Below are 14,385 nucleotides of genomic sequence, written 5' to 3'. Positions count from 1 at the left end.
ACATCACATAGAGTAAGGATAAGCACTATTTTTGAAACTTGTTTTATATAAATGTACTTGTTTTATATAAATACACACACACACACACACACACACACACACACACACAAAGGTCTATGGCATCATGCTGTAAAATGTGGGTCATAGTCAAAAAGTTTGCAAGTCAAATATCTAGCTCAATCCACTTGGTTGCAATCCACACGGGGAGGGGGTGGAACTGGGACTCCAAAAGTGGGCCCCAAAGCTGCTCTACTACACCTTGAAAAGGCCCCTTAAATCCTGTGCTCTTTGGGCTCCTCGAAAAAGCAAATAAAATATGCTTTTCATTTTCAAATAGCATTTTAAATAGAATTGATTCTGTGAGAACTGAGAAGATTTCCAAAAATAATGATTTCCAAAGGCACAATGAGGTCTTGCGAAAAAAGTGACATTTAAAAAATTTCAGCATTCTGAAAAATTTTAACTAGAATGGGTAAGTCATGTATAAGCATTATGGGTAAAACTGTGAAAAAAAAATATTTTCAAGGAGTGGTATGTTCACTCTGTAAACATAAATGCATAAAAATGTTCATTTATTTTCAAGCAATGGTTAAACATTTATGTAAATTTTTACTTTAAAATTTAATATTTAAATATATTTTGGGTATTCTCAAATCATTTATTTTTTGTTATAATTCTCTCTCATGTTTGGACATGAAAATTGGAATTAAAGGCTTAGTAAAGAAAGATATAAGGGTGGGAGGGAGGGAGACACAAGAGGGAAGAGATATGGGGACATACGTATATGTATAACTGATTCACTTTGCTATAAAGCAGAAACTAACACACCATTGTACAGCAATTATACTCCAATAAAGATGTTTAAAAAAATAAAGAAAAAAGAAAGATATAAACCAACTAATAATTTTTAGAAAATACATGTATGCACAAAAATGCCTTTTGGTTCTAAGAATCATATGACATGCAGTATCTGAGATTATTTTAAGTCCATCTATATCTTACAATAAATCTGTTATCTGAGGGCTTCTGCATTCTACAGCCCCTCTAAAACCTCACGAAAACTTCTTTGAGAAAAACAATTTAACACAGGCTTTACTTGCTCAAGACAATGGAATGTTCCCATCCGGAAGAGAGCCGAGACCCACTAAGTGAAGAGCTACGGTGTGGTGAAGCTGTTTACAGTCACCCACTCTTCAGGAATTCAACTGCAAGCTTAGCACCAGGCTGGCACTCAACTGCCAGTAACTAAGTCACCAGCATTACCTGTAACTGAGGGCACCACCCCCGGGAAGAACTGCAGGTGGGGCGGGTGGGTGCGGGTCGGCACTGAAAGATGCGCACTCCCCGGACCCGGCGCTAGCGGGCACTCCGGCCCCGCCAGGCGCCTGCGCAGGCCGCTCGGCCCCGCCAGGCACACACTTACCTCGAGCGGAACGTTAAGGCGAGGCTCACGGGACCTGCTAGGGGTCTACGGGCGCCGGCGGAGAGGGTGACCCACCTGCGTGCGGCCGGGCGGAAAGAACTGAGTCAATCACAGCGTGACTCGGGCTGACGTCAGCGTGCTGCCTGCCTGCAGTTTAACTTTCCACTGCCCGCCGCACCGATTCCAGGAAATGTAATGACGTCGGCCCTTTGAACCCGGTTAGCTGAGAAGCAGACCATTTTAAACAGGACGGAAGGAACGGCTGGCTCACAAACACCCCTGACGCGCTGTGTTTCCTATTCTGTCTTGCAGCTACATTTGAACACAGCAAGAAAATCGGAAGCTTACTTTTTTTTTTTTTTTACAACTTGAACAGAATGTGTGTTTGACTTGCAGCTGCACTGGATCTGCAACAGGTTGCAGATGAATCAACAGCTTATTTTAGTAGAGCAAATGGAGACGGGGGGGGGGGGGGGGAGGGAGGGAGGGAGGGGGAGAGGGAGAGAGCGAGAGAGAGAGAGAGAGAGAGAGAGAGAGAGAGAGAGAGAGAGAGAGAGGGAGAGAGGGAGAGAGGGAGAGAGGGAGAGAGGGAGAGAGGGAGAGAAAGGGGAAGCAGCACAGTACTGAGCAAAGAAGAGGTTACACTCAGATGCCTTCACAGAGTGCCGAGTATATTCGGTTACAGATTAGAAGGAACGTCTTACTCCTCAGCTACTAGAAAGTTAATACTTTTTGAAACACTCAGAGGTTCCTAAATAATTTTTCTAAACTTCAAAAACAATCTTGCAGAATTTCAATCCCTCTTTAAAATTCTTACCTGTTTCGTCTCCAGTTACAGCCATGATGGGCTTCTGCATACAGAACTGTCTTGCTTCCCCTATCACAGGACCACATAAAGTGTTCCAAACCAGCAAGCATGTGCAGGGTAAGTAGGAGTACTGACATCACAGTGACCTCACTAGCTATCACTGCCATCAATTTGCTTTGTCACAGACGAGCTCACTGAAACCAAACCCTATAAAAACCCTTCCTGTAATAAATCATCTCAATGTTCTTGTTTCTTATTTTTACATAAAAATCGAGTTGGGCTCTGGCAAAAGATACATCTCATTAGCATTAAAAGTTACATGGCTGTTTCTTATGGGGCTACTTTTTTTTTTTTTTTAAAGATTTTTATTTATGTATTTATTTGGCTGTGCCGGGTCTTAGTTGTGGCATGCGAACTCTTAGTTGCAGCATGTGGGATCTTAGTTCCCTGACCAGGGATCGAACCCAGAGCCCCCTGCATTGGGAGCGTGGAGTCTTAGCCACTGGACCACCAGGGAAGTCCCTGGGGCTACTTTTAAATTATTGTTCTGTCCAAGGTTTCTAAGTAACCAAAGTAGGCATAAAGCTTATATATTTTTCATAACTCATAGGAGAAAAAACACAGATTTAAAAACAACTGACAACCCAGAAAAATGCTGTGAAACACACAGAAGTGTATTTCAGACACTTCGAAATTCACCAAGAAATACCCAGCCACCTTAGTTTACTTGACACATTTTTGTTTGCTACAATGACATAAAATCCAGCTGTTTATAAGATGACATAGAATTTGCTAATTTCACTTGAAGGGCATACATACTGAAATTTTTAAAATTCACTGTGCCAAAAGCAGTAAGTATTATATAGCATTCCTCCATAAACATTATGGAACCACATGAATTTGCTGATATTTGGGGGCCACAAAAACAATAATTTCATGTGGCTCAATCTAATGCACTATTTTGCTCAATTAAAATCCTCTGAAAGAATTTTGTGATTTAAAAAAATTCACAAATAAATCACAGTTACTATTCATAAAATTTAAAAAATATATCCAGTTTCATTTGGATCACTTAATGAAGGTTCAGCACATGAAGAGCTGGATCACTATTGGAAATTTAACAATTACGAAGTTAGGCCAAAGAGTGGCACATGTTCAACAGTAAAACAGACCACAGCCCAGGGGAAAAAATGATCTGCATCTCTACTGCACAAAAAGAAGTGACATGTCACTGATCTTGTATCTTGATCAATGGGTTTACAAGCCCATTCCCTGTATGATTAGGATCCAAACCATTCTTATGTCAGTGAAAGGGCATTCCACCACATTCTTGCCTTATTCAATGAAGTACCTCTAGTAAAGCAGGGACTTCACATTCAGAGGCTTAGGAGGCGAAACATGAGGGAGGATCCATGTTTACAGTAATTCTCCAGGGCACATAAACTGAAGACATCCTGGCTAAGTAAAAAAGTCTGGGGACCAATGGAGAGTCCATGAAGGATTCTTTTCCATCCCAGCCACACCTAAGGGCTTGGTTCCAAGACTACTAGTCAACTTTGTTTAAAATTTGAGAAAGTTCAAATTGATTTTAATCTCAACATTTCTTTACGGACTTCCCTGGTGGCACAGTGGTTAAGAATCCACCTGCCAATGCAGGGGACACGGGTTCAAGCCCTTGTCCAGGAAGATCCCACATGCCGCGGAGCAGCTAAGCCCGTGCACCACAACTACTGAGCCTGCGCTCTAGAGCCCACGGGCCACAACTACTGAAGCCCGCATGCTCTAGGGCCTGCATACCACAACTGCTGAGCCCACATGCTGCAACTACTGAAGCTCGTGCGCCTAGAGCCCATGCTCCACAACAAGAGAAGCCACCGCAATGAGAAGCCCGCGCACTGCAACAAAGAGTAGCCCCCACTCGCCGCAACTAAAGAAAGCCTGCGCACAGCAACGAAGACCCAATGCAGCAAAAATCAAATAAATAAAAGAAACAAAAAAACCACATTTCTTTCAATTGGCTCTTAAGTGCTCAATAACTAATAGTGGTAAAAAAGGGTAAAGGAAGGAAAGGAAGAAGAGGGGTTGGTTGCTTGGCTGACTACTGCCATTGGTACGGTTTTAATAAATCCCCTGGACCAGATAAACTCGGTTAATCAGCACACGGGAATAGTAACATTTTCACAGAGGGAGTGTATTTCACTGTCATTCACTAAATGGTTATTGAACATTTATCATATGCCAGGGACTGTGCTAGGGACTAAAGATACCTGTCCAAGCAGAAGTCACCATGTAGTCAGGACACAGAGAGTCACAATATGGTGGGATACATGCCCTAAGAAGGTGCAGGGGTCACACCAGACAGATTTGGAAGGTAGAGGAAGTGCTATCCCACATGAAACCTGGATAATGCACATGATTGTGGAGGTGTTCCTGTCAGGGCACAAGGCTCTGCATGAGGCCCCTAGAGCGGAGAGGGGTCATGGCATATCACAGGAAATGAAAGAAATTCTGCACAAAAGAGGGAGAAGTTGAGGGAGAAGCCTAGTAACGGATTAAACAGAGGTATGGTCTTTGTTAGGGATTCTGACTTTGTCTAACAAGTAACAGGCATTCACTGAAGGATTTTGAGCAGGAAGCTGACGCAATTACATGCATATGAATTTTAGAAGCCCCACCCCTAAGTGTAGAAGTGAGCGCACAGTGGGGAAAGGGAAATGCTGGAGGCAGAGACTTTGTTTTTAAGAAATACTAGTAGCTCCCAGAATCATTGGGAGGCATCAACAAAGGCAGCCTAGCTAAACTTTCAGGAGCAACTCCCAAAAAACCAGGCCAAAAAGGGAGCTGCTGTCTCTGGCATGATTAGGAAAATCAGGATGCTGTTCTACAGCTACCAGCTTCCAGGCAGCCACCTGCCAGGGACTAGGGATCACGGTAACACAGGTCAGAGGGCATGGCAGCCGGAACGAGGACTATGACGGTAGGGGTGGAGAGGACTAAAGAGACGTGTGCTACAGGAAGAAGAATGGATGGAGAAGGGGTGGGAGAGTGATGGGTGACACCCAGGTTTCTGCATGAAGCAACAGGATGGAGAGTTACTGAAATAGGGTAACAAAAGGAGAACTGGGGTGGGAAAAATGGATGTGGGGTTTTGGACTTCAGGCGTCGGAGATGTGTGCCATGGGCAGGGATGAGGTCATCCAGGGAGGGCAATCAAGCCAGGTGGAAGAGGGCGCGGGATGAAGCCCGAGTACCACCACCAGCACCTACAAGCTGGGCAGAGGCGACTGGAAGAAGGGGTACAAGCATCCAGGAAGTGAAGGAAGCAGAGGTCGGTAGTGCTAAATGCTGTGGAGGGATCAATCAAGATGAGAGCAGAGACTCACAGAGAAACTGCTGTGTCCTTTCAAGGAGATGACAGGGTGGAAGGTGGACAGAGTAAGACAAGAACACTCATGGACCCCGCTATGTTTAACAAAAAACTAGAACCCCTGGCCACCATTATTTTTAAGATGGAGAAGGTGAAGAGAAAAGAAAAGGAAAAGAAAAGGCAAGGAGAAAGAACAAGAGGAATAAAGATTGGAAAGGAAAAAAGAAACATCTTACTTGTATTTGATACAAACATTCATGTAGTATCACAGGGAGATTCACCAAGATTCAGCATATTATTAGAAGTAATTAGAGTTTAGAAAGGTTCATAGATAAAAGGTAAACTTATAAAGATCAATATTTCTCTATACCAGGAACAACCAGAAAATGTAACAGAAAGCTACCACTCATAATAGCAAAACAAACAAACAAACAAAAAACCCAAAAAAGCAAAACCCTAATGGGTTAAACATTTAAAAACTAACTGAACAAAAAGTATGAGAGACCCCCATGGAGAAAATTTTAAACTGTTAAAAGAAGTTAAGATCTGGATAAGTGAAGACATTCTGTGCTCTGTTGGTGGGAATGTAAATTGGTGCAGCCACTATGGAAAACACTATGGAGGGTCCTCAAAATTAAAAATAGAACTACCATATGATCCGGCAATCCCACTTCTGGGTATTTATCTGAAGAAAATAAAAACACTAATTCAGAAAGATATCTACACCTCCACGTTCACTGCAGCAATATTTACAATAGCGAAAACGTGGAAACAATCTGTGTCTATCGACAGATGAATGGATAAAGATGTGGTGTATATATTATACAATGCAATTTTAATTGGCTATAAAAAAGAAGGAAATTCTGCCGTTTGTGACAACATAGATGGACCCTGAGAGCAGCATTATGTTAAATGAAATCTGTCAGAGAAAGACAAATACTGTATGATATCACTTGTATGTGGAATATAAACAAACAAACAAACAAACAAATCCCAAACTCATAGACACAGAGAACAGATTGGTGGTTGCCAAAGGTTGGGAATGAGGGGTGAGCAAAAAGGGTGAAAGGGGTGTCAAAAGGTACAAACTTCCAGATATAAAATAAATAAGTCCCAGAGATGTAATAATGTATAGCAGGGCGACCACAGTAAACAATACTGTGTTGCATATTTGAAAGGTGCTAAGAGTAAATTTTTTTTTTTTTTTTTGCAGTACGCGGGCCTCTCACTGTTGTGGCCTCTCCTGTTGCGGAGCACAGGCTCCGGACGCACAGGCTCAGCGGCCATGGCTCACGGGCCCAGCCGCTCCGCAGCATGTGGGATCTTCCCGGACCCGGGCGCGAACCCGCGTCCCCTGCATTGGCAGGAGGACTCCCAACCACTGCGCCACCAGGGAAGCCCCAAGAGTAAATCTTAAAAGTCCTCATCATAAGAAAAAAAAATTTGTAACTATATATGGTTAAGGATGTTAACTAGACTTATTGTGGTGATCACTTATTGTGACTATACAAATGTCAAGTCATTATGTTGTACACCTGAAACTAATAAAACGTTATGTGTCAATTACACCACAATGGAAAAAGACTTCAGTTCTTTTTGTATAAATGTGTAAATTCAATGTAATTTCATCATTGGTTTTATTATTATATTACGTTATTATTATTTGGGAACTCAAACTTGTTCCAAATGCATATGAGAGAACAATAGTTCACAAAAGCTAAAACGGCGCTAAAAAAAAGTTAAAAAGACAAAAAAGGGGCACTTGTTTTGTGACAACAAAACTAGTGTGGTGCTGGCACGCAGAACAGAGAATGCTGAGACAGATCGGGGCTGCACGAGGCCTACTTACTGCACAGTTAAGAATGCCCATAAATCAGCGGGGAAAGGACAAAACGTTAGCAGGGAAAACTGGCGCCATACGCGGGGAAACAATAAAAATGGGTTCCCACTCGACACTATACACAGAGGTGGACCGCAGGTAGATTAAGGACATAATGTGAAAGGTAAAACCGTAAAGCTAACAGAATCAATGCAGAAAAATATCTTTGTTACTTAGGGAAGAAAAAGAGTTCTTAAAACCCCCAAAGTATAAAACTTATGTATGTATTATCGATGCAAAACACAAAACATTTTAAAAAACTCTCCTTCTTAAAGTATCAGTAGTTTTTAGATTTTCCATATAAAAAAAATAAAATTGGAAGAAATGAGCATTCTTTGTGATTTTTCACAAAAAATGTATTTCATATTTAGACATACAGGGTTCATGAGTACTGGGGAAAAAGAATGGGTACTTTAAATTTATATTTAAAAGAAAACATTAAAGCACTGGGTAAGTACTATGGATTTTTTTTTTACTCCATAAATGTCACCACTTTGGCTATTCATACACTTTTATTATAGTCCATATAATACCTAAGAGTAAAGCTCCCCAAATACCTAAGAGTAAAGCTAATTATCAAGAGATTCATCAATTATAATCTGCTTTTTTCTATACTTGCAAGACTTTCAAACTAAAAGAACTGATATTACTTCCTTTGAAATTAGTGCAAATAGACCAAGGGGAATAGAATTAAACTAAAACACAGGATTTTTGAAAGTTGTATTGAACACATTATAGTTATTTGAGCACAACTGAATGAAATTAAAATAATGTATAATTCAATTTTAACTGAAATCTCAGGTTACCCTAAAAACTTAGGGCTACATCCCAACTGCTTTATTTCACTACTCAGCTTTCATTAAGAGGTAGAACAGGTACCTCAGAATTCAAATATACTAAGAATGGTCTAAAGAAAGAACAAAGTCAGCATTTGTTTTGAAATGACATGTCTAGAAAGCAGACTTGAGTATAACAACTGGGGAAAAATCCAAATTCAGTGCCTCAAGGACTGGATACTTAAATCTTCCTACTAAAAACATACTCAGTACATTTCTAACCCCCAAATGAAGAATATTTACTTAATTAAAAACTTCATTCATGTTTTCAACTCCTTTTTTCCATTATGCTACTCTGAATTTAACTTTTCTTTAGAGCCAATAAAATCTGCTAAAAATTGAAAACTGTATAATTTATTTAACTTATTGTTTAATATACTAAAATATTTCTTCTCCAAGCCTTTTTAAGTCCTCCCTCCCTCCCCTGAAAATCTACCTCCTGTATATTTCAGAAAACTATGAAATCACCACTAAATGGAGTGCTATAGTAACCCATGGGTATTCTAAAGGTATTAGATGAATGACATATACCTTGAACCACCACCTGGCTGCCTGGGACAAAGAACTGCTGTGTGCCATCTGCTGACTGTGTTGCGTACTGTACAATTGTAGCACCTGGCGGAGGAGCTCCTGAATTTGTCATTGTTAATGCCTGCAGTCCCTGAACACCATCAGATCCTGGGTTAGAAATCTGGATTGCTTCACCTTGGGCTATAGCAACTTAACAGAAAAAGAAAAGAAAAATTAGAGAATTTCAAGATTCATTTTTAATAATCCCATAAAGGAAGAATATACTCTGGATCTATTTATTACCAAAGCTTCTCATTCTCAAGTTATCCTTAATTCTCTATGCTGAATTGGTAAGGGGCTCCTCCTTCATGGGGCAACACTCTGAAAAAGCTCAAAACACTTGAAAATATCTTATATTCAGAACTGTTTGAAATACACAGAACTCATGGAGTTGTCCTCCTCTCTGGCATCCATCCAACTAAATTATTTAAGAGGAAGAGTGGAGATCAGACAGGGAGAAAGTCCAGGTTTTGATTTTCCCCAGTCTTTCATATATTTTTAGTTATAGATAAACAACATTCTTCTAACATTTAAGAAATGGTCAGTTAAATTCCATTGAGCATTATGATTACAATGAATTTATAACTTGTTCAGGTAACTACTCGTCTAATTTATCATCAAAAGAAAGTAGCTTTTAATGAAATATATATATACAGTATATAGCTTTAAAACATATATTTATTAAAATATACATTTCTATATATTTCTATACTTATTAAAACCTATATATATTTTTAGACTTGAGGTTTTAAAGCTCAAGTCTACAAAACTGTAACCTTTGCCATTTTGACTATGTCAGGAGAATCCTGAAATATAAAATGTTAAGTTGGGGGCTTCCCTGGTGGCGCAGTGGTTGAGAGTCCGCCTGCCGATGCAGGGGACACGGGTTCGTGCCCCGGTGTGGGAGGATCCCACATGCCGCGGAGCGGCTGGGCCCGTGAGCCATGGCCACTGAGCCTGCGCGTCCGGAGCCTGTTGCTCCGCAACGGGAGAGGCCACAACAGTGAGAGGCCCGCGTACCGCAAAAAAAAAAAAATGTTAAGTTGGAAAGAACCTTAAAAGGTAACTGTATTGAAAGACTTCGTGCTACATTTACCTCTACCAAGTGTCTTGAACTGTAGCTAATGGCAACAAATATGAGGTAGACTTCCTTTAAATACTGAGACTTGCCAGCCATGTTTAAAAATTAACTTATTAACAGAAAGTTTCAAAAGAATAATTGATCAAATGTTATGCTTTTAAATTTCACTCTAAAAAAAAAAAAAAAAAAAATTTCACTCTAATGGACAAATAAGTACTATTTAAAATATCTGAGAGTCCTATATATTTTAACATAAAGATGACAACTCCATGATTTAATTTAAACACTAGAGGTTAAGTGGAACAAGGGCTATTCTTAAAAAAAAATCACATATAAACCAGCTAGTTAGACTTTACAATGAAGATAAAAATGACACATAATCAGAATAACGCAACACCTATAATTCAATGTAAACGTCTTACAGGAATGCTGTAGTAGTGTCTAAAATATAGTCTGAATATTTCTGAGTCATTCCCTAACTTTGTAACGGCATCTAAGCAAAGGTGACAATCTGATCGAATAAAACTATCAGAACTATTGGTAAGATTAACAACCACCACCACAACAAATCTTCAGTTCTAGGGCCAACACAGAAAGATGGATTAACATTTTAAAAAGATTTCAACACAGAGGCGCTGTCTGGTTTTAGTTTGTTGGCAGGCTGCTATACGATTGACAGAAACTAAAGAATCAGTTACCAAAATGTCAACAGCGCTGTGGTTGAGAAACTCTGAAGTAACCTCACTTTATTTGTCTGGCTCATCTAGAGCATTATATTCCGTACACATTTTAAAAACAAGATTTCACCATGACTCTCCAAAGATTTCAAGGTCTCAGGACTCACCCCTTAATAATAAAAGGGTGTGAAAGAAGTCTGAAAAAGAAGAGATATTGCTTCCTTGGATCTTCATGGCTGGACATGAATGAATTTCATATGTTATCATATATTTGAATGAATATTTTCAGTTGATAGTTTGTTGCCAAAGAAACAGTGCTTTAGAAAGAACAGGCATAGGCAGTGTAACCACAATGCTAAGAAGCACAAAGCCTAGCATACAGCAGGCACTCAATAAATATGATGAATGAATGGCTATCATTTCAAGACAGAATATATAAAAATGACTTAAGCCATGTGTGAATCCGTAAGAGTTAAATGAAGTATTGTTTCAAATTATAATTATAGAACTTAATTTTCCATATTGACAATACAATTACCGAGCTTTTGAACTAGTAAAAAATCTGAGTAATTGCTTCAAAGGATAAGAACCATGAAATAGGTAGATAAAAATCCTTACTTTCTTCTTTTCATACTTCATTCTTATCATTTTTTTTTCATCGTTTCCCCATAGTTCCAACCAAACTTCTTTGCTTTCATACTGTGCAAAGCTGATATACCAAGAATCTGCTCCTCTTATCATTTTATTTTCTGGTCATCATATAATTAGGTGTGGAAAACAAAAGGCAAACACACACACAGAAGCTGGCTCTAGGGGGAAAATGTTTCTACTGATGAGTCTTGTCGTTTAGCCTAACTTTTTTTATACCAAAGGCACTCTTGATTTTGGCACTATCAAATGACAGTGGACCCTCCCATGTAAAAATGTAGCCTCTCAATTGACAATATTCCCAACGCGTGAAGATTTCCCAATGCTTCAGGATACAAGAAATAGGCTGTGTGTGTGTGTGTGTGTGTGTGTGTGTATTCAAAAGATTTGAGGAGGAAACTTTTTAGGTTATGAAATATTCAAGGATAGCATAATTTTTTAAATAAATACACATCAATATAAATTAACTAGTAGAAAAAACTAAAATGAAATTAACTGAATGAGTTTAGTCATGTCTTGTTTTAGCTAATTATTATTTTTTTTAACTTATGGAACTTTTCTAGCGAACATAAAAGGTGAAAAAATTTTGTGCCATTTATTTTCCCTACCCACTCATTCCAAACCTTTTTCTGTGTCTGGAGTATTTTAAAACAAATCTCAGACATCATATCTGGCAAATCATTTTAAAGTAAAATCACTGGCCCATATCAAGGCCATTAGCAACCACTGAAAATAAAACACCTCTGCACTTCCTACTAATTTTACCTTGGGAACCTAGGTTTTATTAATGCTTTCTTGGACTGATGCATGCAACTGAGGCATAAAAGCTTACACATACGGCCACTTTGTTGTTTGTAATGAAGAGTCCACACAAGTCTATGAATAGGATTAGGATTAAGATTAGGATTAGGATTAGGATTAGGATTCAAGCAGAAGTAAAAGTGGTTTATTATTTTAGAGTATATGCACATTTATTTTCCTCTTTTAAATAATCCTAATAACATTACAGTTTGATGAAATAATCTAAATTGAATTAAAACTGAACAAATAGATTATATAGTCAATTAAATTCTACTTCAATGTCCATTATTAACTGATTCAAGCCTGACAGTATGTTATCTGCTCATAGTAGTGATGGGTAGAAGTTGAGCTCTGTTGTCCTAGTTGCTCTGGGACCTCCCTAACTTTTTGTCCCGTAATGTCTCAGGTGAGCTGTACTCCATAATTAAGTAGGTCGCTCTATATGCACAGATTGAATGTTGAACACACTGACCTTACGTTAAAAAAGAGTTTGTCTAGAGAGAGTATAATTCGTTAATTAACTAAGTATTTTTCTACTAAGTTAGTTTTAGTGGTTACACAAACGTCTTCATACACATTCTTATATAGTTATGATATTTAGCCTCAAATCAGAATTAACCCAAGTATGGTCTCCCCATCCCCAACTTACCACATACAACGGTAACCAGGATGCTATCATATCAACTAGTCTAGGCAATAAATTCTTTAAAAATTCCTGGTATAAAAAACTGTGTTTAAAATAATCTGCTACTTCTACTACTCATTGCCACTGAGCACTTCTCTCCTAGAGCGATTAATATCACTGAAGCAAGGAAAATACTACTTATAGGATGAAAATTCAAGAGTTTTGATTAAAAAATTTTTAATTAAAAAATATTTTAAAGTCTTGTATAATCAATAAAGAAGGAAGAAGAGAAAAATAAGGGTGGAAAACTGAAAAAAAAAAAGTTCATGACCAAATGAGGAAGGAGCAGAATTTATTTAAATTAAGATTTTATCTGACCTCTTTTCATGTGATGCTAACATCTTTTTAACCCTAAACCTGTATATATGAGCTAATCCAAACACATAAACATGTTTAATTACTTACGATTTAAAACCATCTTTATTCCACATTGCAATAAAAGGATTCACAAATAAAACTTCATCGAATGAACTTTAAAAAGGAACAGCAGACCTTATTCCAGTGAATTCTTAGATTGAAATTCAGAAAGTGAGCACAAAACAGAAGCTGTGAGTACCTGTGCCTTAAAGCCAAGAGGTGCCTTCCTCTTGAATAAAGACTAAAGAATAAATGCTAAAGAAGCATAAAGACTAAAACAGCCTCCTGCTATAACAAGAACAGCAACACCAAGGTTAAAGAGCCAGATTTACATCAAGTAGATACCGTCCTGAGTTTGCTTTGAAAGGTACCTTGGGAGCATGTAAGAAAAGTCACTCCTAAGAGCAGTAAATGCAACTGCATTTACTTTAGAATGTGCAAGCCTATCGCGCAAATTCCTCTTACAAAGAAATGGAATCGGTGCTTATTCATTTGAGTCTCCTGAGAATTCTGAATTCTTCAAGCAATCCACAAAGTTCACAGATACCTTTCTTCATATGGTGGATTTAGGACTGACCCACTTACCTATAGTGTATAAGATGCCAGTAAAGATGAATTAATAGAGATTCACTCTAACAAGATTCCTAGTAAAATAAAGTAGGAGCAAGCAAAGAGACAGGGATATTTAGGAAAAAATAATTTGAAGTCTTAGGTGACAGTCCTTAATTGGTAAGGGAAGAAGTAGGGTAAAGTAGACGGGGGATTAAAAAAAAAACCCAAAAAGCCGTCATTAGAGAAAATTTAATGAATTAAGAAACTTCAAACATTTAAATTTCTTTACCTGCAACAGCACACATAGAAGAACCACAACTTCTACTGTTTGTGAATTCACTCCCGTTTAATGCATGTCTTGAATGTCATGCAGCAAGTAACATTCTTTGCTAATTCTAAGACTATCTGAACCACTATCGTTCAGAAATATTCTCTTGAGACAAAACAGGTTTTCTTTGACCAGAACGACTTAACTGGCATACAGCAAACCTATCACTAAGATCTGTACTTCCAGCAAAGTTTCTCAAGCCAAGGTCACTTTCTTGGTGTTACAATAATGAATCCTTGCCTATTTTATTTTCCCTACTCCAGGAAATAGCCTGTTCTAACTTTCACTTCTTATCTTTGTGATTAAAAAAAATAAGTTGAAATAATAAGGCCAACTTCCATCAAATATCTCACTTTCAACTACTAAAAATGTG

General features: G+C 38.4%; 1 protein-coding gene across 19 annotated transcripts in view; it reads right to left on the bottom strand.

The window, feature by feature from the left end:
- Positions 1-14,385, bottom strand: part of CREM (cAMP responsive element modulator) — a 105,696-nt gene that overhangs the window by 50,298 nt on the left and 41,013 nt on the right. For 7 of the 19 annotated variants that reach the window (XM_032622681.1, XM_032622680.1, XM_032622684.1 and 4 more), the window contains one exon: positions 8,845-9,033. The exons of 6 other annotated variants lie outside the window; for them this stretch is intronic. In XM_032622681.1, coding sequence (XP_032478572.1) covers positions 8,845-9,033 — 189 coding nt within the window. Of the gene's footprint in view, positions 1-1,423; positions 1,615-2,240; positions 2,343-8,844; positions 9,034-14,385 lie in introns of those variants that run through there. 6 more of the 19 variants (XM_032622694.1, XM_032622695.1, XM_032622696.1 and 3 more) reach the window with 4 other exon arrangements.

Source organism: Phocoena sinus, chromosome 2 (assembly GCF_008692025.1).
Source record: "Phocoena sinus isolate mPhoSin1 chromosome 2, mPhoSin1.pri, whole genome shotgun sequence".
Classification (NCBI taxonomy): Eukaryota; Metazoa; Chordata; class Mammalia; order Artiodactyla; family Phocoenidae; genus Phocoena; species Phocoena sinus.
This window is presented reverse-complemented; position numbering and strand designations above follow the sequence as displayed.